This window comes from Tauraco erythrolophus, chromosome 12 (genome assembly GCF_009769465.1).
Source record: "Tauraco erythrolophus isolate bTauEry1 chromosome 12, bTauEry1.pri, whole genome shotgun sequence".
Lineage (NCBI taxonomy): Eukaryota > Metazoa > Chordata > Aves > Musophagiformes > Musophagidae > Tauraco > Tauraco erythrolophus.
In genome coordinates, this window is record NC_141476.1 from 12,826,586 (window position 1) to 12,850,476 (window position 23,891).

At 50.4% G+C, this 23,891-nt stretch overlaps 1 protein-coding gene across 1 annotated transcript in view; it reads left to right on the forward strand.

Moving 5' to 3' along the window:
* PODXL2 (podocalyxin like 2) overlaps window positions 1–18,923 on the forward strand; it is a 28,723-nt gene extending 9,800 nt beyond the window's left edge. Inside the window, 8 exon segments of the mRNA XM_086619264.1 lie at window positions 255–548; window positions 9,839–10,731; window positions 11,785–11,859; window positions 14,690–14,846; window positions 16,457–16,518; window positions 18,204–18,383; window positions 18,715–18,847; window positions 18,850–18,923. Coding sequence (XP_086475390.1) covers window positions 255–548; window positions 9,839–10,731; window positions 11,785–11,859; window positions 14,690–14,846; window positions 16,457–16,518; window positions 18,204–18,383; window positions 18,715–18,847; window positions 18,850–18,923 — 1,868 coding nt within the window.
* The last annotated feature ends 4,968 nt before the right edge of the window (window positions 18,924–23,891 follow it).

A 23,891-nucleotide genomic window follows, 5' to 3' on the forward strand; every position in this document is an offset into this window, starting at 1 on the left:
CTGCCCCATTGAAGAGAGGTGCCTCAGGCTGGATGACTCCTCCTGGATGTGAATGCTCCTCTGCATGGTTGTGGATGTTTCCCAAAATACCCTGATTTTCCACATTTGCTGAGAGCGCAGCCCATCTGAGGGACAGGTTACCCCGAAGGCAGGTGTGTGCAGCGGGTTGGTTTGGCAGGAGTGGGCTGCAAGGGGAAGACAAGCCTGGTGGGTGTCAGACCTGTCTCTGATATGAGTTTGCTGTCATCATACAGGGACCTTGTGCCTCTGTCTTGCCTCCTCGGAGGAGCCAACCACCGATGGCCTCACGTCAACATCCCTGCTGGAGTTTGCCGTGATGTCCCACCTGGAGGCCATGAATTCGCATGAGCAAACCAGCCCAGAGGCTGCAGAGCCTGATCTTGCTCCTGGCTCTCTGCATGCTGCCCCTGGATCAGGTTTTGCCAGTGAGGAGAATGAGGAGTCCAAGATCTTACAGCCGCCGCAGTACTTCTGGGAAGATGGGGGAGAGCTCAACGATTCCAGCCTGGACTTGGGACCAGCAACAGGTAGGTTATTTTTACCCCATTCTTCTTCCCTGCAGGGACCCTGGAGAGGCGGGAGGATGCAGGGATCTGTTCTCTTGCTCTGACACAACTCTCGCTAAGAGGGCCTGAGATTAAACGTCAGCTCTATTTTCTCACCTCAGTGCCTGATGTGTCCCCAGTGAACCCTGAGCAAGCACAGGCTTTAGAAACCAAGTTACAGCTGAGCCTTTATTCCTGAGCTGCTATGAGCTGGGAAAAGTATTGCCTCTGCCTGGTTTCCCATTGCCTCGTGCCCTTCTTTCTCTCTCCTTCCCCCTTTTATGCTCTCTTCTCTCTCCCTTCTTTCTGTTGCTGTCAATTAAGCACAACCTAAAGGACTCAAGACGCTGGCTCAGAGGTCAAGGCCATCTTGGGGTTTGAGTCAAAGCTGGGTTCTCTGGGCCAAATCCTAGATTCCTCACCCTGTGATTTCAGTGGGGATTTGGCCCGAGAGAAGATAGTGGATTTTCTCCCTTGAGCAGCTGCCCTGTTGCCTACCCTGTCCTGCCTGCTTCCCGGGGAGCCGTGGCCAGAATAAGTTTTGTTAGCATTTGAGCTTGCTTTCCTCTACAGAGTGTTCTTTTGAGACCCTCGTTGGCTTTGAGATGCTCTCAGGGAGAGAGATGGGAGGAAGAAGGAGGAGCATTTGCAGGGTTTCCAGTATCTTAGCAGATTATTTCACATCCTCCTGCTCTTAAGTGTCATGTGGGGCATGTATTAAGTGTTACCCAGGGGCCAGACTTCAGCCTTATCCCTCCTCCCTTATCCAGTATCGTTGCCTTCCTCTCAGCAGGTCTGACTGAGGTCTGCAATTAGAAAGCACAGGTCTTGTTTTATCTTCACTCCTATTTCTGTGACCTTAAAAAAGAGCTGTGTTCGTGCAGGGCTGAGGGCTGCCGCAGTGCTATGGCTCAGGCTGCCCGCTGGGGCATGGTGCACGCTCTGCAGGGCAAGGGCCATCCCAGCTGAGGTCTCCAAAGCCCTTTCCTCACTAACTTTGCTACTAAACTCATCTGGCTGTGCTCTTCCTGCCCTGTGGCTTGTGCGGTCCCCGGGGGTGCTTGCAGGCCTGGCCGTGGGGACGCTGTGCAGATGCTGCCTCCGCAGCGATGCTTGGGGCGGATGCTGCGTGTTCCCACCAGCGCATCCTTGGGACATGCTCTGGCTTAGCAGCTCTCACAAGCTGGCAGCGTGCTCAGCGGCGCTTTTATTTGTGTGCCAGCAGGCACCTGCATGTACTCACAGATCCGGACGTGACTTGGAGAACAGCTTGTGCATTGAGAGCAAGATGCACTGGGTACCGAACCCAGCCTTGCCTCTTGCACGTGCCTTGCCCCATTTGTATGCAGAACGTGCTCCTCTCTCCTTCCGTTCTTGCCTGCAGTGCTTTCCTCCGTGAGCAGATGTGCTCTTTCAGCTGTCCTTTACTTGTACCCTGCCCTATCCACTGCCCAGCTAACAACTTCTGTGCTTCCAAGCACTGTTTTTTCCCCTGACCGTTGCTGTGTCCAAAGCTTGTGTCTCAGTGGCATTTCAGAACCTTGGTTAATAGAACGGTTTGAATTATTCAAGAGCTGGGAGCACATTTCTACTTAAAATTTAATTAGAAACCTGCTGTGTGTCATTTTACAATAAAGGATATTGTAATAGCATCCCTAAATTGGGCAGCCTTCTCCTGTCGTGCAAAGCCTATGCGTGAGATGCACACAACCAATGGATCTTACGTGCTGCATGTGTGACAGATGCCGTATGATACCTTGTGGAACTGTGTGATGACATCTGTTAGGTAATTTTCAACGTATAAATCTCTTAAACAGCTGCTGTTTAAGAAAAAAACCCCAAGTTTATAGTATAAGTTTTCCTTATGTGGGATTTGTCTGCGAATGACAGTGAAGTGCAGCCCAGCATAGTTGGTAGCTCTGTCCCAGGCACAGATTTGAGACCCTGTATCGATCAAGGCACAAAATGGGATTGTTACACTATTGGAGAGAGAAAATTCCCTGCTATGAAAGGAGACTTGTGCTGGCTTCTTTCTGTGTTTGGTGTAACGATACTGGGCCTGGAATTGGTGGTCTTGTTGCAGATAGGCCAGATCTCCTGTGATTTCAAAGCTCTGTTAGTCACCTCCTTTTTTTCTTTATTCTTTACTTTTTTTCTTTTTTTCTTTTTAAAAAAATGTCCTTCTGAAGTCTATGTGGGGAGACTCCTCTGCTTTTGTGTGACTTTGAGGCTGCAAGAGATAAAAAGTAGTAACAATCTGCAGCTGCTGCTCTTTTAAGTGCACTCGAATGTCTTTTAAAAATTTCTGGAAAACATGTGGCATCTAGGGCCACCTGTTAGTCCATTAGAAAGTGAGAACAACTCCCACTGGCAGAGCACAGCTCAGCCTGGGGCTCTGATTCTCCTGAATAATGTTTTTGCTGATTTATGCTACGGAACAGTGAATCTATATTGACATCAGAGAGCTCCAGCCTGTGGAAGGACCCTGAGATTTGGCTCGTTCTGTCTGAGCATGCACAGAAGCGCACGCTTGCCTGTGTCCTAACCTGTGCGCAGCTGCTATCCACTGGAGCTGCATCTGGAAGAGATGGATTAGGTGTAGTGGCAATGTGGATGCCATATCCTTATGGAAAGAATCAGTGTGTGACTCATACTTCAGCCAGGAGACAGTTCAGTGGAGCTGTGAACCTGTTAGTTCTGCGTCCCGCTGCCTTCAGGCTTCCGGGGAACCAAGAAGCTTTTCAGGTTGTAGTTTGAGTTTGTCTACTTTGCTTCACTTTTGGTATCAAATTGGCCTGAGCCACAGATCAACCCTGAAGATAGAGTGGACTCACATCTAGCCTTTCTTGCCCTCCTTTCCTTTCTTCCCACCTTCCCCATCTTGTTTTGCCTGGAGGCTTCCAATCTCCCATGTTTCCTACTGTCCCACTGTATTTCCTGAGCAACAGATGCAATATCTCTTCTAACTTTAGGGGTAGAAGATGGGAGTCACTAGGACTGCAGGTCCCTTTGAGTCCCTGATTTTTAGTGAGAATTACTTGGTGGCATATCCACCCTGGGGTGCTCCCTGGTTTGCACCTCTCAGTGTTCTCCTTTGGCTCAGTATGAGAATGCAGTGCCTGACGTGTTCCCTTCCAGTGAAGGCCCTAGGTTGAGGCAGCCTAATCATTAATTGCTGGGAAGTGCAGGCTCCTGAAAACTGGTGTGAGACTTCTGAATGCCTGGTGAATGAAAGCACTTAGTTCCTCTCCTCCCTCGCTCAACTCCAAGGACTGGAGTGCATCATCACATCTTCCAGTGTGATGGTGGGCTGGCATGAAGCTTGCTTCCGTACAGCCAGGGTCTGCTCTTTTAGCTCCAAGGTTGTGCCTTTGAAGCCCAAGACATGACTGTGCTGGGAGCTATCAAATCTTGTCTTATAGATTGATGATTCACTAGGATGGCATGTGGTGCTTGGGGGTGGGGAACGAATTGTAATCTTTTAATTATTCATAGTAATTAGCAGAAGAGATTCCCAGGAGAGCTAGGGTGGGGGACAGCAGGACAGATAAGTTAAAAGGTCTGTATTCAAAGAAAAATAAGTTTTCTGACTAGCTAATGGGATAAAATATCTTCCATCCCCAACTCCTCTCTGATAGTGCGATTCGCTTCCGTGATGAATTACTTGCCTCTGGCCAGTATCTCTCAGCCTTACTGAAATCTGCTGCCTCTTCATCCAGACTGACAGCAAATCTGCAGTTCTTAATACCATCTTCAACCCAGTCTTTAATGAAGTGGAGCACCTGGTAAAGACTGTCTACATAAGAAGCTTAGCACTGAGCAGCTCCCTGCCTGAGCTCAGCTCCCAGGATGCTTCTTGTTTACGCCCTGGTTTAGAGTACCCTGACACGTTAGACGATCTATCTTGGGACAAGCCATCTTGACCAAGACATTGCTGGCAAAGGCTGACCTGTGCCAAAGAGGGTTTTGTGGTGCATAGTGTTATTCTGGTGCAGCTGTCCTGGACTGACTCCGTGTTTGGGTGAGGGTGGCTCGTTGTAGCCTTATTGCAATTCATACACTGAGCAGGGCAAAGGCATGGGGCTATTTGGGAACAGCTGTAGTGCTTGGTGCCCCGTCTCTACCTGAAGCAAATTCTGATCGTAATGAGACCTAACCACTTTGCTACCCTGGGTCTCTTTTTTAACTCTGTGTGTGTTGACCTGTCTTGGCGTCGCGGGCAGTAACTTCTCCTAGCACTTCTGGGAGATTAGGATATTAACCCCAACTGGCTCAATCCTAGCACCAGTAATTGCATTTTGCCTCCTTGAAATCCCCCTGCAGTTTTAATCAGATGGAGTATGGCTTTTTACAGTAAGGCTCACTGCTCTGTACTGCAGAACGGCAAGCAGATACCACCTCAGCCTTGGCTGGGTTTTAGGCAGTGAGTGGACCGCACCTTGCACTTCCCGAAGTTGGCCGGTTCTTTCACGTGAATGGTGCTATCAAGCTGCGTTGCTGTGGTGGGAGCCCAGGAATGTTCTTGTCTTTATTACAACGCCTTCTAGTTATCAGTAATTCAATCACTGGTTAACATGATCTTCCAGTTTAATCCAATAAAGACCTTATGGTCCCGTTATGTGTACTAAAAACAATGAGGGTCACCCTTTCTTCTGAGCTGTCACAGTTGCTTTAGACAGCTAATAGCGGCAAATACAGGGTAAGGAACCTTGTAGGGCAGTAACTGAGACCAGCTCTTCTGAAGGAAGGAGAAGCAGAGGCATAATGAATTAAATGTCTGGCTGGGGAATTGTGCTTTGGCACAGTGCCAAGTCTTGGCCCATCTGGTGTCAGGGAAGTTTCTATGCTGATTTCAGAGGAAGCAGGACATTGCTTAAATGGCAGCGTGTGCAGAGGTTTGGAGCTCACACTCACCTCTCCCAGGGCAAGTCATCTCCCCAAGTGAAGGAAATAAATCTGTGTGACCCAGACCTAGGTCTGCTGGGAGACGAAAAGGGCAGGACCTGGAGCAGCAGGAGGGCTGTGCAAGATGTCTTTAGAAAACAGTGTCTGAGGGTCTTTGCAAGAGAGCTTGGAAGAGAAAAGCTGGAGGGGAGTTGAGGGAGGTGCAGGCAGCTGGATGATGCAATGTCAGTAATATCGCTACTGATGGAAAGCATTAAGGGGCGTAGCTAAGGATGTAAGGCAAGGAGATGAGGTGGAGGTGTGGAATTTCATATCGGTGAACCACACTCCCAAGGGGATGGTGTGACTGAGAAGTTCTGTGAGAGTACATGATGTGGAGCTGTGGCTGCTTGCTACATTCGTTAGGTCTATCACTGCTAGACCATTAGGCCAGAAATGTTGGGACAGTTTCTTGGCTCCAGCAGGCAGTTCTCTTGAGCTGTCCCCACTGTGATCAGCTGGCTCTATCACGGCTTGGCTGCTCCTGTTTGTGGCTGGAAGGAGTACATGGGACAGGCAACCCCTGCGCGTGGCCACAAGTTCCTCTTGTGCTCCAGCCTACTGCTGGTCTTGGTGGGATGCTTGCAGAGCAGACCCTGGCAGGGAAGGAGCTGATGATATGTGCAGTTCCATACCTCCTCCCTTCCCAGGCCGCCTTCTCTTTGGCGGTGTTCTGCTTCCTCGCTGAACTTAGATGAGCTGATAAACAAGCCTGACCAATCTGGCACGGCAGCCAGGTCCATAATACCTGTCTCCTTTAACAGAAGATCCAGCCCCACTTCTGCAGCAGGAGCACAGGTCACCTGAGTCTGTCTGGACGTTCTGTCTCATGGTTGCTGTTTCTCCCCACAAAAGCTGATGGGGATGGGAGTGGATAGCACTGGCATATGTAGATGGGAAGGTCTGTGGGCACACTTTGTGTGCCCAGGGGATGGGAGCCAGGCATTAGAGGGTCTGCTGAAGGTAGAGGACAACCAGGTGGGCCAGTGGGTTGCAGGGTCTAGAAGACCGCTTGCTGAAGGGGAACTGCTAGCTGCATGTTGGAAAAAGCCAGTAAAAATGAGAGATGCCCTTTGAATTCCCTTAGGCCTGGGAGAACAGGGAATTGAGGGAAATGCTGAGAAGGCTTTTTGAATGGGGAAAGTCTTAGCTCTGCATCGCACAGATTAATGCAGAAACCAGCTTGTCTGGAAGGAGCCTTGGGAAGATGATGTTGGGACCAGCTTAGTGGCTGGGATCATGCCAAGGAGGTGGACAGGGTGCAAAAATTCCTTCAAATCATAGAAGAGGGATGTAAACTAAAAGAAAATATGAGTGCCTTAAAGAGACCTAATCTTGAGAAGTGGACGGGCACCCTTGGTAGTTGAGACAGTAGGACGTGCTTCCAGGCAGGAACTAAGTGTCTAGCTGGAAAGTCTGGAAGGAAAGATTGACTTATCATCCCTGAACCTTTCAACTCCTTTGGGAACTAGGTTTTATGAAGAGCTTGTTTTAAGGAGTGCAAACCAGCACAATTCTGACCAAAACGCCTTGAGTTTTACTGTTCTCCATGTGAATCCGAGTAACGGCCTTCGCAAGACTTGAGGGGAGTTGAGGTTATAAGCAGTGGGGTGTTATGAACCAGATGGGAGAAGGATGCTCCTAGCTTAGTGTGCAGAATAGCAGAGAGACTGGTAGCAAGTGGGGATGTTGACTCAACTAGCAGTGAGTGTGAGGATTTCTGTGTCTGCTTCTACCTTGTTGGTTTGTTGGCCCAGAGAAGCAGCTCGGGTGTCAGTCTTTGGCTGCCTTCGAAGACAGAAGCCTGCTGAGAGAGAGAGTGGGATGATTTCTCCCTGAGCTGCCATCGCCCAGGAGAGATGGCAGAGGCGGCAGTCCCTCTGGCATCCTCAGATCTTGTTGGTGGAAAGGCGACATGGCTGCACCACGTGGGGCTTTCCCCCACAGGAGCTAGCTAATCTGTGACAGAGCACCTTAAGGAAAGGTCAAATGTGTGACTTCAAAGGAGAGCTGACAGGCCAGGAGTGTTTCTAGCTCCCGTGGGGCAAACCTCATGCTGCTTTTTCCTGGTTTATTTTTGTGCTGTGCCCATCTGCTAGTTGTTGCTCCCCTCCAGGTGGGAAGAGGGACAGGGAAGAGAGGAGGTGCAGAGGAGTCGAGAATAGCTGAGAGTATCTTTAGGCAAAGAAGATGGCAGATAGAATCGCTGATCCTTGAAAATAACATCTCATCTGACAGGGCCGTGTTTTAAGGAGTGAAACCCTCACTTTTCACCCACAGCACGTCAGGGCAGGTCGGGTTCCTGCTGAGGTTAGTGGTTTTGGTGCAAACCCTGAGTATCCTCTGCAGCAGGAGGAGCAGCAGAGCCCTGGGAGATGCACTAAACCTTCACCATCTGTCTGAAGAGGGTCCCGACCTAATGTCCTCAATCCTGTGGTCTGTGGCTGTTTTTGCTGTTAAGCAGCATCCGTCTAGCAGGCAGTGACTGTATCTGCAGACACTGGGACATGTAGCTGTTGGTAAGGTCCTTTGGGAAGACCAGTACCAGGCAGTGGAGGGGAAATGTTTTTTATTTGTCTGTTCTGCTGCTGATTGCTCTTACCTTGGTCTTGGGAGCGTCACCAGGTAGGCTGTTGGGTAGTGGTAGTCTTTTAATCCTCAGGGTCTTTGGTCAGAGTCTGTCAGGATGGGTGCTCCCTATTGAAATACAGTGGCAAAGCGGACATTGCTTCTGCCTGCAGTGGTCAGTAGATCTCAGTGGCCTGTTTGCAGCCAGAACTGGGAGACAGTCACCACATCACGATGCTGCAGGTCAAGATCACGCTTATCTTTGGGCAGCATCTGAAGGGAGTTGCTGACAGCATGAAGGGAATGAGCTGCGGGTTAGGAGAGCCACTTGCCAGCTGAACAGGAGCATCTTTGCATCTCCTGCAAAGCAGTGTAGTTCTCTGCTGGAAGAGATGGGGAGGAGCATGCCGGAACAGCACAGGGAGCCCTGGTTGCCAGGGAATATCCAAGGCAAGGGATGTGTTTGCTGACATGGCCCTCCCCGCCTGGGAGCTCGCACCCACTCCAGCAGCAGCAAGCAGTGGCTTGGAGTTGGGGATGCGTGGAGAGTCCTCGTGCCGATGTCTTCTGTAAGGCATCCAGACAGCTGCTGCCCACTGTGCTCAGTGGAGCATCTGCTTTGGCAGGCAGGAGGAGGAGATGAGGGCCTTGGGGATTTCAGACAGACAGTCAGTTAATAACAATAACCATAGATGGGGCAGGGTGCTTGTTTCTGGCTGCGGAGGGATCATCTTCCTTCTCTTTCTCAGTCAGAATATGTGCTGTGCTCATCTTGGGGAGAAAGTGAGTTAGTTGGGATGCAAACTCTTGAAACGGAGCTCCTTGGATACAGGCAATTTCACAAGAAAGGTGAAGGCTGATTTATACCTGCTAGATTTACACCTGCTGCTCTGAGCTTAACATGTCTTATCTTACAGATACTCTCTTTATCCTGGAATCCTAGCTCCTTGCTGGGCTTCCAGAAGAAGCGACTGCCTGGTGTGACCTTACATTTGTGAGATGAATCTTTCTCCTTCAGCACCTACATTTGTGTAGCAACATCACACGTGTTCATAGTCAGAGCCACAGAGCATCCAGGGGTTGAAGTTGGAGGGAGGGGAGTTAGATTTGACTCCTGTTTCTGGCTTCTGTTTCCCTGCAGCAAAACTGTTCCTTAATGACAAGGAGAACTCATAATGCAGATGTTTGAGAAATGACTTTTCTGCTGTACAAACTGAAGTTGTGCCCGGGTCGATTCAGGTTTTGGTGGTATTAGTTGGGCATATCATGGAGTAGGATTTGGCTTGCTGTGCTGTTATTTCTTTTCCCTTATATTCCCCATTTAGCTTGTTGCTGGCTGCTACTACAAATATCTTTCTGAATCCCATGTGAAATTATTCCCTGGGTCCCAGCTTAATTCCTGGCACTCATGATCTCACCTTAGAGATGTCAGGTATCAAAGCTGTTGTTTGCAGATCTCCTGGCTAGCAAGTCTGTGAAAACACCTTCAGGATAGAAGGAAACGGGGAGAATGAACATGTGAATTATCCCTAGGGAACGTGGGTTTGCTGGGATGGGACAGGGAGCTGGGGAAGTGCAGAAGGTTGCACTGCACTAATCAAATGGGATTGTTCTTTTCAGTGGCAGGCTACTGTCTTCTAGAGAGTCTTTGCCATTTGCCCCCATCTGTGGCTAGATGCGTATACTGGCACGTGTTCTCTGCCTTTCAGTGTTCATGGTTACTTGGGATGTGACATGAAGTCTCTTGGATCTCTCTTTAGATTACAACTTTCCTGCTGCATCTCAGAAGGCCCTGCTGAAAGGGAATGGAACGCAGGTGAAAGACAACTGGGAAACAGCCACTGTCCAACCACCAGCAGAATTTGTCGAGCCTGACTTGCACACGCCTTTCTCCAGCACGCTGGAGGAAGAAGAGGGGCTGCTCCCTATAGACCACTCAAGAGGAGGAGTGGAGAGCCTCCAGACCTCCGGGCCAGAGGTTACATCTTCTGAACCAGTGGGCCAAAAGGACTCCTTCTCCCTCTTGTTTTCCACAGCCTCCGCCAGGCCAGGTGTTGTAACTGAGGCAGCCATAGGAGGGCAAGAAGAGGACTCTATTCCTCCAGGCTTAGACCTTGGCAGCAGCATGGGACCAGGTCTTCTGCCTGTGTCCTCCATTTTTTCTACTACTACTGCTGCGAGGTTTCCCAGTATTTCAGAAGAGCCCTTTGAGGTGACAGCTGGGGATATGTGGGCTGTTGAGGGAGCAGATTCAGAGCTGACTCTGACTACCACAAGAGCAGAGCTTGCAGAGACCACGGTGGAGGCTGGTGGGGAAGAGCATTCAGCCAGAGAGGAGGCCTTGGAGACCACGGTGGGGTGGGAGATGCTGGAGACCACGGTGCTAACTGAAATGGAGCAGACTGCAGAAACACCTGTGGGCACACCCTCTCCTGGAGGCAGCTCCTCAAGCACCCAGACTCTTTTTGGCAGTGAGCAGCACTCCACTTCTGTGTCTCCGTGGGACAGGACTGACGAGCCTCTGCTGGATCCCATCTGGAATGACACCGAGTCAGCCACTGAGACTGTAGCAGCAGAGAGGAGCTTGTCACCGCAGGCTGGGGACGCCCGTGTGGCCATGCTGCCAACAGAGCTGCCCTGGGACTCAGCACAGGTAGCGCTGGGAGCAGGGGGTGGATGGGAGGTTGCAGTGGAGGTATTTGGGTACTTGTCTCTGGGGAGATGTTTAACCCCAGAGTGTTACCCAGGTCCTGAAGTCTGACTGGTGGAAGTAGCTGCTTCTGTTCACCAAGCCAAAATTGAGTTTGTTTTGGGATGCCTTTCATTGCACTTCTCAAGGGTATCCATCATCCTTGGTGGAAGCCCTGCCCCCTTACATCTTCCCCAGCAAACTGCTGCACAAAATCCTGCTTCTAATAAACACCTGCCCTCTGGGGCTTGCACAGCAGCAAAAGCTCCCTGTTTCCTCAGCCTGCATTATTAGAAGTGTCAGGACAAAAATGGCCCCAAGGATTTCTGGAAAAGGAGTGAGAAGGAAGTGCTATTTTTGCTGCTGCCTGCAGGGACCAGATGCAGAGCAGGTGGAGCAGGGTACACAGATGTGTGAGGATGTTAGTCTAGGAGAGCCTGTGGGAAAGGAGGTGTGAGGTGAACTGCAGTTCCTGAATCCAGCAAACTGGCAGCTGGTTAAGGCAAGATAGGGTGGAGGAGCCGGCTGGTGAGAAGTACCAGGGAAAGGTTTTGATTTTGCTTTCCACCCCACAGTACTCAGCACGTACTGTGACTTAGTCCCTCTGCATGTCCGATCCTGCCTGCAAAGTGCTGCCCTGTCTCACCAGTTTGCTTAAGGACCACAGAGGCTCCTAGTTAGGTTTTGTGTTGTGTTCAGTGCTGATCACATACAAAAGAAGGCTGCAGGCTAGAGGGCTTTCCACTGAGTACCTGAGTCATCCCAGTCTAGATAGAGGTGGAAGGTAAGCTGGGCTGTGGCAAGCTAGCACAGTAACCTTATCCGTGCCCCATGTGCTAGCACTGAAACGGTGAATCCTCCATCGTGCAGAGAGTTAGAGGACGGTTCTGTCCTTAGAGCAGCACTTCTCAGGGGTATGGCACAGCTCCTTGCTCCTGTCCCTTGTGTACCCCGTGCTTTCAGCAGGAGAGCTGCACTCACTACCCGAACTCAGCTGTCTTTGTCTTGTCTTTCCAGGTGATCTGCAAAGACTGGAGCAACCTTGCGGGGAAAAACTACATCATCCTGAATATGTCGGATAACATTGACTGTGTAAGTCAGTCCACAGAGATTTGATGGCATGGAGAGAATAGTGCTTAGAGATGTGGAGGCAGCCACAGCTCCTGCTGTCTGCTTTCACAAGAGAACATAAATCTCAAAGTTCCTGTAGGGGCTGTGGAGAGAAGGAGAGTAGGACAGAAATATTCCTGTTCTCCAAATAGGGAAAGAGTGGGTGGAGAGAGAGGATTTTGCTCAAAGTCTAGCACGTGTCAGTCCCATATTGGATTTTGATTAACTCGTGGCTGCTAGCCTGTGCCAGTCTGTACCTGGATTGTCATGAGGCAGGAGAGCTTTTAACATCGCACCTCTTACTGGTAGGAGATGTGGCAGGATTGAAGTGCGATTCTCCTTCCCTCTCTTTCTTTTCCTTCCCCTCCTTCCAGGATGTAGTAATGTTACTCTGATGACTTGGAGGAATAGGGACTCTTTATTTGCGGCTAGTGAATGTTCAGTGTCAAGCAGCTGTCGCTAAATCTTCCTTAAGTGCCTCTTCTCCCCACCCGGTTATCTTGTGTGTTATCTGGGTCTGGTTAACCAGCCACGCTCTGCTGAGCCAGTGCCTGTCCCATTCCATCCCCATAAAGCTGCAGTTTAATTCATGAGCCCAGAGTCCCTCGTGGATCCCTGGTAAAAGGGCTCGTTCACCTCTGCTGGGACTTTTATCAGGCACTTCAAAACCAGTTGTGAAAGGCCCGGGGTCAAGGTGCCTTTCATAATTCTAAGAAGTGATTACGAGCCTGGCAGCCCGAGACCGAAATGTTTCACTGGGGAACCGTGTTCTGGCCTTGCATGTCCGTGCTCTCCCTCACTGCAGCTCCTGCTCTGGCTGGTTTTGTTACTGCAGGCTGGCTCTGTGGCACTGACCTATTTCCACCACTGGTGAGTTGGGGGTGGGTTTTGTGTGGGGTTGAGTTTTTTTTTTGGTTTGGGTTTTTTGAAGGCGAATGTTTTGGGGACAGGGAAAACGGGAATTCCTATACACGATAAAGCATGCCTGACTGCTTTAAAGGTCAGATGAAAAGTCAGTCCTCTTGCCTGTTGATTTAGACAGGACCAGTTTACTCTTTGAAGGGTTTTAAGTATTTCTGCTGCAGTTCACAATTGCAACTCAGAAAAGCAGTCCTTGAAAACCGGAGTCCTGCTGCCCTGTTTCCTCTATGTCCAAGTCCCCATTGCTCTTTCTCCCATCTCTGTGGAGCTTAGTGCTGGTTAATTTTGTAATATGTAGCAGCTTCCTTCCTGTGGTCATTTGTACTGTGTTGTTTAAACCACTGGAAGGGCAAGAACTGAAAAGCAGATGTGCAGATGTCTCTTGACCATACAATGTCTTTACTGTTGAATCCTCAGTTCTGCCTTGCTGAAAGAAGACAGTGCCCTGAGATGGGCAGGACTGAACGTTTTTTCTACTTGATTCATGTTTCAAAACATATTTCCCAGTTAATGATTTGTGCTGTCCTCCCCCTTATTCAAAGAGACACTTGTCAACATACATATTTAACATGAACGTTGTTTCGTTCCCTACTTCCCATTGTCACTTTGCATGCCTGAAGCTGGAATTCAAGCTCTTCTCCTTTCCACTGGTGTTCATGCAGTTGGTTTCCTACCCATGGTAACTTGCTCAGTTTGAACAACTCACCTACTCTCTGCCTGTCCCTGTTTTCTGATTTCTGTATCCGAGCCATGTGGTGTTTGGATTTCCAGGGTTTGAGGGAGAACCTGCATTGCAAGCATTGTAGCTTAAATTAGTGTGAATGGAGATTCCTCTCACCTTACAAATGTTCCGATGCCCTCATGTGGTGCCGTACTGAGTCCCACTGAAAAGCCAAGGGACATGGAGCATGGTTAGCTCCTTCCAGAGGGTTGCACCTTGAGTCCTTCATAGCGCCAGGCTTTTACCTGCTGCAGGGACGATGGCTCTATTGCTGGGTTAAGCTGGCAGCGCATTTATCCTCCTGAGGGGCTCTGGGCAAGGCAGTCACTTCAGTCTCTCTCTGGGCACGTTTCCCACTGAATATTCCTGGGAATTTTGCCCAAGTGAGGACTGCAGGATCTGACCCGACAGTGGTACCTGGCTACACATCAGGAGGTGACCTCCACCTCGGCTCATGTGCGTTCAGGCCCCCTTCACAGCTCCCTTTTCCCCACCATGGAGGAGTTATCGGTGCTCCGCAACCTCTGCTTTCCCGGTGGCAGCCGCAGCTGAGCAGCGCGGTGCTGCTCCTCCTGCCTCCCCTCCGAAACCCGTAACCTGATGAGACGAGGCACCGGCAGGCCCTTGTGATTCAGGCCCCGGTCCTCCGTGTCTTTTCCAATTAGGCTGTTTTCGGCACAGGCCTGTGCCTGCCCTGAGCGCTTCGAATTGCCATGGCGACAAGAGCTCTCCGTTTTATTAATCATCTGTGCGGCCTTCAGGTTGGCATGGCAACCGGAGATAAGAATAGAAGCACAGGAGTGAAAGAGCGGCAAAGGAGCCCGCCGAGGGATGGCTGGAGCACGTCAGGCGGAGCGGCACCCGCTGACCCAGCGCTGGCCGCGGGGAAGAGCCAGGCATTACATGATAATGTCGCTTCAGGATCCCCGTGTGCCGAGGGAGCCGGGCTTGGCGCAGCGCGGGGCGTATGGTGGCTGCAGGAGCCCAGGAGGAGGGTTGATGTATGTGGGTCCAGCCTGGGGCAGTGGGATGTGTGGGCAGCATGGCACCAGGTTTAGCACTGCTGGCTTTTGAACACGGGGGTCTTGGCTATGTAGCTGTGCCAGCCCTGCAGTGCCACATCTGCCCCGTTCCCTCCGTGCACTCACCAAGGTCCCTTTCCTGTGGCAGGAGGAGTTTCGACTGGAGAGGGGTCCCCAGCTGTTGGCACTGGTGGAGGATGCCTTCTCCAGGCAGGCGGATGGACTGCAGGACCGCTGGCTCATCTCTCTGAGCAAACCCAATGAGAACGACAAGCACTTGCTAATGACACTGGCAGGGGAACAGGGTAAGTGCCGGGAGAAGGAGCCTTCCTATGATAAGCGAATGTATTTAAGGGACTCTCAAATTGAGGTGCTTACCCATGTTGGAAGGAGCTCTTGCTCTCCAGTCCATTTCAGTCCCACCAGTTTCCAGTGTTAACTGAGCTTGAGGGATGGAGGGGGACTGAGGTCATAAGACCCTTTTTCTTCACATCTGCCTTCTAGCTTGTCCCTCACTACTTGCATGAAGCTCCATCTTCTGTGCTTTGCCTCCTGCTTTGATCCCTCCTTGGATTGCCTTCACTCAGGCATCCGTCAGCTTTATCCTGGTGCTTATATATTCTCCTCCGTGGGCAGGCCACTGCAATGGCAGGACGTGACAGCCTGCTCTTAGTTCACTTCTTAAGTCTTTTGCGAACTGGGCCAGTCCTGACGGTGCCTCCTCTGCATGCCCAAAGAAGCAAAAGCTGACAGTGAAAGATGGGCTGGGCTGGAACACTTTACCATCTCTTTAATTCCCTTCTGGTAGGGAGGTGCTTTTCCTGTACTGCTTCTGCTGCCTGCTTAGTGTCGGAGGCCTCTAATGTTGACATTATGGCCTATATGAGAAAAAACTCAACAGTATTCTAAAATGCCCCACAGTGATGGGAGAATAGAGCTAACATTTAAGTGATATTTGCTGTGTGGATGCCTTAAATCATTGCATTTCTCCTAAGCCCTTGGGCTGGAGCATGTACCAGTGAAAAGGCTTTGGTGAATGTTTGGTCTTGTAAACTAGAACCTTCATGCCATCATGAGAGGGGATATCCCTCTTCCTGGAGAAGAAAATGGGTCTGAACTCCACCAGCACAGCCAGGCTGGGGTATGTCCCTGAGTTTAGAAACCTCAGTAACCAAGTATTTTCCTCTCTGAATAATCAAGCTTTTGTTCAGTTCTTCTTTTTACTGCTGTGCAAGTGAAGTGAGAAATGAGCCTCAGCCTCTAAATCCTCCCTGGCTGCTCCAGCTGTCCTGGCTTGGAGAGCATCCTGAGAGCTGTTAGGGAAGGAGGGTCCCAGGGTGGGGTGGCTTACTGTGGGCTGGTGGGCCTCCCTGGTTAAAGTTGTCTCCTGCTGGGAGTGGAGCTGTTACAAGCACATCTACTGCAGCCTCTGCTCTTGTGCCAGGCACACAACCCTGCCAGGGTGTCCTGCAGAGCAAAACATACCTGCTTAAAGTTTGTGACAGGTGAGCATGGAGCTCAGTGGGAGCATCTTGAAGTGCTGCATCTTGCGATCAAGTTGTGCTGGATGGAGAGGCTGGATCGGGCAGCATAGGCACCTGCCTCCATGACTTGGATGTTGCTGCTCGTCCCAGAGCAGACAGATCCTGAGCACTTCTGTGGCTGTGGGAGGGGCAGCTAGGTGCTTCCGGTATCAGTTCATGCATGGATTTTTTTTCCCCGCTTTAAAGACCACTTGAAGATGCCCTTAGCTGTGGTCCTTGCATTCCTTCAGCCTCCTAACATAAAGTACTGGTGAACAAAAATGTGTATTCTTCTGCCTCCATCCCCTTGGGGATTTCAGTGTGATGAGTACATCTATCTGAGCTAACCTGAGCTGACAGCAGCACTGATCTCTCCCTCTCCTCCTTTACAGCGTCCATCCCTACGAAAGATGTTCTCATGGCACTGGGGGATGTTAAAAGGAGCTTAGCTGAGGTAAGAGCCTGTCTGCCTGCATCTGTTTGTTAAGACTAGCTATACAATTAAAATAAGCAACTTGAAAACTGGGAACATATCTCAGTCTAACCGAGTGCTGAACCCATAGCAGGCAAACAGATGAGTCAGACACTTGGCAAACTCCCTTCTCCCCTCTCTGGTAGTTGCTAGGCCATCAAATGTCTGCTCCTGTTAAGAGAGTAACTGTGGGTTATTCCCTTCTGCTTTTCTGTCTTGGTTGTGAAGCTGCTTTTTGCACATTCATTTTGTTGGGATACTTGGTCTCATCCCTTCTACGCTGTTGCCTGCGGTGATGTGGGTGCTGCAGAGCCCCAGATTTGGCCATGGTCACCCTACAGCTGATTTACATACATTGGCTGCTCTCAGTAGCTCAGGCTTTGCTGAAGGAGATGGGAGAGGTGCCTGTACTAGATGGGACACGTTCACACACCTTCCTGCTATCCCAGGGTCTGCATTTCACTCCTTTAGACAACTGCCTTTCAAGGGCAGGCAGAGGACCAGAGGCGATGGATGCCAGAGTCCACTGCCAGCTGCCTCTAGCCCTCATGTATTCCCCTCTAATCCTGGACAGCTTGGAAGAGGATAGAGATGAGGACAAATTAGTCCCATGGTCTCTGACTTTGCTCCTTAGGCCTACGGGATATGTAGGTGCTGAGGGCCTTATTCTGCTTGGGTTTTTTACACTACTGGAGTAATGCTGCTGACTTTAGCAGCAGAGTTGAGTCACTCCCTTTCTGGCTGTCTGCTCTCAGGTTTTTCCCTGACCTAACAAACTGGTGCAGTTAGACAAAGCAAATTAAGTGCTCAGTGCTGTATTGATTGGCTTACACCAGAGAAAGTGCAAAAGCCAACCCTCTAGAAATTGCGTGACTGAAGTATCAGCAGCTAGAACTGTCCAGAAAGAAGGATTTGTGTTGGTGCAAGGTTTGACTTATGTGCAACTGTGACCCTATGTTAACGTGGATCCTACCAGAGCAGCCTCTCCACCTGCCTCCGGCTCTATCAATAATGAACACTGCTCATTGCACTGACCTTGTGCTAGCGTGAGCTTGGAAGGAGGAGGGAGGGTATTCTCTTACACCCATCATACTTACTGTCGAATTGATACGTAACCCATTTGAAATCTCTTCAGTCACTAGAACCAACGTTGGACTTGTTTGCTGACAACCGCAGGGGGCCCATTTCTAGGGCAGCTGTTTGATCAGCAGGCAGCGTCCACTTTCAAGACCTCGGAAATACCACTATACCCTCTTAGTACCAGAGCTTTAATGGAAACCTGTTTATATGGTTTCATTCTCTGTCACACAGTCACCAAAGCCTTGGTACCCATCAATGGTCCATAGTTTGTTTTGGATACTCTTAATCTTGAGCAATTTCTCCCATGAAAGCCTCCTTTTCTTGCACATAGGTGTCATCCTTGTGCAGGTGATCAAGGTAAGATTATGCCTACTGTCATTTGCTGATGTGTCAGCTTTCATGGAAGATGGTGTTAAATTTAGTCGTGTGCCTTCTAGTCATGTAAGACAGTATACTTCTTGACTCCCCAACCCTGGCTTTCAGTTCCTCTGCCACACTGATGGTCTTATACTTGGACTCTGGAAACTCGGAACATGATCTCACCTGACTCTATGCCAGGGGATTTAGTGTATCCCTTTCCTTTCCAGATTGGCATCCAGAATTACTCAACCACGACAAGCTGCCAGTCTCACCCCAACCAGACGCGCAGTGATTATGGGAAACTCTTTGTGGTACTGGTGATCATTGGCTCCATCTGTGCCATCATCATTGTATTGGGGCTTATATACAACTGCTGGCAGAGACGCCTGCCCAAGATGAAGAACATGGTGAGTGAGCGCTGGGAAGGTGGCTGGACTCTTACCCGTTGGGATGGAGGGACTGGAAGCTAAGAGGGTTTGTTTTCCCCTGTCCATTTACTGGACATAGCTGGATATGCTGCTGGAGCAGCAAGGGAGCCCATTCAGGCATGAGAGAGATGCAAACCTGTCTCTTGCTGTGCTCAGGACACTGCGAGGGCTGGGCTAGGAGTAAATTTACCTTTTCCCACTGACCCTGCAATGTCCTCAGTGACTCTCGTAGCCTGCTCTGATGCGCTTCTCTGCAGCATTGAGACCTGTCTTTCTTTATTTCCATTGGTTTTCCTCTTGTCCTTTGCAGTCGCACGGCGAGGAGCTGCGCTTTGTTGAGAACGGCTGCCATGACAACCCCACCTTGGATGTAGCCAGTGACAGCCAGTCGGAAATGCAGGAGAAGAAGCCAAGTGTGAACGGTGGAAACACCATCAATGGCCCCGCAGCTGGGATGTCCTGATCAATAAGCAGGCGAGCGAGGATGTGGATGTGTTTGAGGAAGACACCCATCTTTAGAAAAACAAGGGAGGGAACCACCCCCTTAAATACACTTGTCTCTCTCCTATTTTGACTGATGGACCATGGGATCAGGTGGCTTCTCAGGAACTTCTTAGAGGCTTGGGACAGGTCAAGTCTTTGGGCGAGTTTTCCCGGTAGAAGTCCTGAGCCCACATCTGAGGCTTGGAGCCAGGAGGATCACTGAACAGAGGGAAGCGGGAGGGGTGGGGTGTGTAGGTCTCTGTGTGTGTGTTCCTATCAGTAGCACCAATGCTTTCATCACCTTTAAATGCACTTACTGTAGCTCTCTGGTAGCGGCTGAGAGTGGCTGGGCTTGAGAAGCAAGGCGGTGAGGCTGAGTCTGCCACTAAGAGCCCAGCTTTCGGGAGTAAATTCACTTTGGGAGTCCAGCTGGAGCTACAGCAGCCAGATTCTGACCTTGAGATCACATTCAGTCCCTGCAGGTGCAGTAAAACCTGTGTGTTCTGGATGGAGGGGAGCCAAGACTCAGTCAATGTCCTGGGCAGAGTTTGCATTTCACGTGTGGAAAGAGATATTTTTATATATATATTTTTTTTTTTTAGTGCTCTAGCATTCAGCTGCTAATTAGCTGGGCTGATGTTTACATCTGGGGAAAACATCCTGCTGTCATCTCATATCCCCCCTCACACCACAAACAGCCCCACTCCCTTTACAGCTCCGCAGCTCCAAGCTGAGTTTGCAGATTTTGAGCACTTTACCCTTGCTTGACTGATTGCAGATGCATGGGGCAGCATCTTAGCTGGAAACTTGCTTTAGGTTGGAGAGTTGCTCAAAAAGGACATTTACCTGCCTCTTTCAGGCAACAGCCTGTGAAATCAGCAGCAAAGTATCCCTTGTCTATGTCTCAGTTTTAGACTGGCAGGCCTTCTCCACTCCTGTTCCATTGCCTGGGATAGTTTGGTTTCAGTTGGTCTTTTTGAGGTAAATGTAAAGACTATGTGAGACTTTTTAAACGGGGAGAAAAGGTAAAAAACTCGGAAACAGGTAATTTTCTGGTCCTTTTGTTTCCTTTCCAGCATCCTGCCCTGAGGGGGAAGAAGTGTTTAATGTCCCATAGGTTATAAATCCAGGGTAACATCTTTAAAATCACTGCATTTAAGCAAGTGTAAAAGCCAGTTCAGATGAGATGAGAATCAGATCTAAGAGCTCCTCAATGAACTCAATGAGCTTGTCAGGCATGCCTCGGGCAACTTGAAGGCTCCAGCTCCCTGAAGACCTGTGATAAAAGGCACGTGAATATGCATAATTGTTCTCTGAGCCGTGCCTAAACCCAGGCTCGGAACTACTGTCAAACCTGAAATCCCAGAACATTCGTTTCTTCTGTCGTCGAGGGATTGAGGGACTTGCTTTGGTCAGAGCCAACAGTATTCCTGTTGCGGTGATCTGCTCGCTTGCTTGCTGCAAGACGCAGCTTCGCATTTGGCCTTTAAGGGAACCTTTGTACAGAAAGACCTCAGATACGCAGCCTGATGCCGAGCCTGTAAATCTATCCCTGTATGTACAGATATTTTTAGCACGTTCAGCCCCGATGTGAGTGCCTAAAGACAAGGTACAGGAGTCTGTTGTTTCATTTTGCATAGCGCTTTGCATACAAAATGAATCACAGATCACCTTGGTGTAGGACCACGGTGGTATCAGTCTATTAGGGATTCGAGAAGGGTGATAGCCTTTGGTTTCCTATCCAGATTCCAGTTTCCAATGTTTTTATCCTGCCTCCGAACCTTCCTGTGTTATGTAGGAGATGGTGACCCTCAGCTCCTTTTGTATCTTGTTGGTAGGGTTGCAGAGATGCTCAGAGGAGTTCCCTCTCCTGCCCCAGCAGTTCATAATGGGGTACAGTCCATGTATGTGGACAGTCACATGTGGCTCTTCTCTGACCACCCCTTGATGATGGCTCCTGCTGAGTTTGATAGATCTGTGCAGTGAAACCACACGAGTTCAGTGGCTGTGTTGATGGCACTTTGGGACTCACAGGATTAAATGAAAGTTGTTATTACGATATGGTGAGTGAATTAAAGCATGGAGTTAAAATTTGAGTTTATATAGCACTTAGCATAACAGGGCCTAGCATGGCCATGGCCTTTAGGCAGTTTCACAGTATAGATGTTTCTAAGTCAATAATCCTCATTAAATAAGTTTTTAATGCCCAGTGGCTACTGAAAAGATAATGCCACCAATCAGATATGAATCAGTTCACTGACAAAACACTCCTTGTTGCACTTCATTGCTGGGAGCTGCTTTGCTGCCCTGTTTTCTCTCCACTTTACTCATTCAGAGAAACTACAAGGTGCTGATAAAGCAGTGCTTCTGGCTGGGCTCAGCACCTGCTGGTCTAGTGTGAAGTCTTCAAACTTTAAAGAAACCAAGGGAGCTATGCAGGCTTATTGATAAGCTAGCAAGTTCTCCTAATTTGCTCTTCTGGCTTCTTACGTCCTGAAGATTTTCTAGAGACTGTAGAGCTCTTCTGTGTCTGGAGCATCCAGGTGTATCTAAGGGTGGCTGTCATGAAGCTGAGGACAATTTTCTGCTGTCTTTGACAGGGTGCACCTGGCTGTATGGTCTCAGTTTAGCTCCAGAAATCTACTGGTTAATAGCATTTCACTTAGTCTGGTGATACTTTTATACCATTTGTTTTTTCTCTGTATCATTTTTTTTGCACTAGGCTGATCTTGTTAAGTCGATTGCACTGTTGTCCCTCTCCCGCCAGCCTTGCAGAGATGGGTCATCTCCAGGGGCCTCTGGGCTGGGGAGCACTGTAGAGAGGCTGTTGATAGCCTGCTTACTCTGTTGTCCAGTGCTTGGGTTTCCAGCTCTGGACAGGGAGGATTTAAAGAGGAAGAGAACCTTTTGTCTTAGCATTTGTAACAGGAAGCTTTTCTATCACCTTAATGTAGTTAAACTTCTTTTAACAAAAACTGTCAAAGCTGGACTTCTCAGAGCGGTGTGCCAGGCGACAGAGCATCTAGATAAAGGAGAAAAAGTGACTCCTGGAACACTTTTCCACCTACTCGGACTTCACTGTCGTCCCATCTGCCGAACGCTTGATCGCACTGACACCTGGTGGCTGCTGGGAGTTGGAGGCGAAAAATTAAAAAAAAGACTTTTTTCCCCCCTCTGAGCTCTGGGTGTTTGTTTCCTGTGACCTGCCTAGGACAGTCACCTGCTTTGTTCACGGAGGGCTGTTGGTCTCGCCTGTGAGCAGAGAGGCTCACACTGGGCACAAAAGGGATGGTTTGTGTGAGGACATCCTTGTCTGCAAAGCAATGAGATGGGACGTTCCCTGGAGTCACTGGTCTAGAGGCCCTGAGTAGCAATACAGGGTCTCAGCTCCATCTCCCACCTTTCTCCTCTGCTTGCTCCCTCTTCTCCTGGGGAGCATGGCCAGAAAGCAGAGGCTGTGGATGAAATGGAGGTGGCTCTCAGAGAGAGCATCAGGTGCTGGTGCAAGGAGCTTTATGTCCTGAGGAACGCCAGCGATGGCATCGTCTGAGTGCCCAGCCAAGATCAGAGTGGCTCTCCATCTCCATGGGGCAGTGGCTAGATGTGATCTGGGACGGCCAAGCTGCAGATTAGTCCCAGATGTCTAGAACAGTGTCTATAATGTGGAGTCCAACATGTGTTTGGACTTTGCATCCTGCAGACCACCTCGTGGTATGTAGGGTGTAAAGAAACAAGGAGTGACCTGGTAACTGTGCTGTGGAGTATGTAATGCAGGTTGAGAATACAGTTCAAGAAACCACCTTAAGGATCCCTCCGGGCAAAGGATGCAGTGTGAAATGGAGGTATGTTATCGTATGGATTATTGCAGTATGACCTTGGAGCATCGCAGCAGGATCCCACCACAGCTACTGCCGTCAGCAGCTCATCTGTTTCCGTCCACCTTTGCAGCCATGCAGGAGCACGTCTCCTTCACAGGCGGTTTGGGGCAGCTCGAACAGTCAGAGACAACAAGCACCTTCATCTGTGCTGGCTCACGAGAGCCTCGTGGGATCATCTCGACTGACAGCCAGGCTCCCAGCCGTTCTTCTCAATGCCCTTGTTCCTGCTGGACCTAAACTGTCAGCAAGCCCTGGCTACTGCTTGGGATTGCTGCTGGAGAACATTTTGAAACACTTGCGTCTGGCCCTGAGAGCAACAGGGTTGTGGTTTTGTTTTCTTTGCAATAAAACGCACCTCCTGGGTGCCTGAACACTGGCCTGAGCCGAGTCCTTCGCTTGGTTACACCTGCCTGAATTCACGTGCAGTGAGTTCATGTGCTAATGAGGTGTCGGCCAGGGTCCCTCTGCGGGGATGCGGGGCTGGGGTGGGTGTCAGCCTTGTTCCCCCCTGCCCGGGAGAGTATTCCTTAGTTCTCCCATCGCAGGTTGCGGAAGCCCTGACCCGTGCCAGGTGACTGGGCTGGGGGACTCTGGCTCCCTGTGGGGTGATAATCCTGGTCCTGTGGGGTGTCCCTTGCCCCATCTCAGCCCAGGTCCCCTGTTCCCTGCTAGCGTGGCTTAGCACAAGCCCCTGTTCCCGAGCAGAGCCCCTGCGTACGTGCAGACCCCTGTGCCAAGTGTGTCCCAGGGCAGGAGCCCCCATCCCACACCTGCTCCGGAGCGGGACCCCATGTGAGTGCACGTGGTCCGGAGCCGCCGCTTATGTTCCAGAACCCCCTCCCACCCACCGTCTGGACCAGGCCCCCCGCGTCAGTGCCAGAACAGGTGCCCCTTTCACCCCTTCCGCGTGCCCCGGCGCGGCAGCGCGCTCGTTCCGGAGGAGCCCACTCCTCTCCCGCTCCGGCATTCAGGCGGCAGTTGCTCCTCCGGCCCGCGGGGGGGCGCTGCGCGTCGCCAGGTCAGGTCGGCCGCGGGGCCGCTCCGCTCCCGCCGCCCCGCCCGCCGCCGTGTTTACATCCGCCGCCGCTTCCGCCCCGCCGCCGCCGCTCCGACCGCTCCTCCCGGC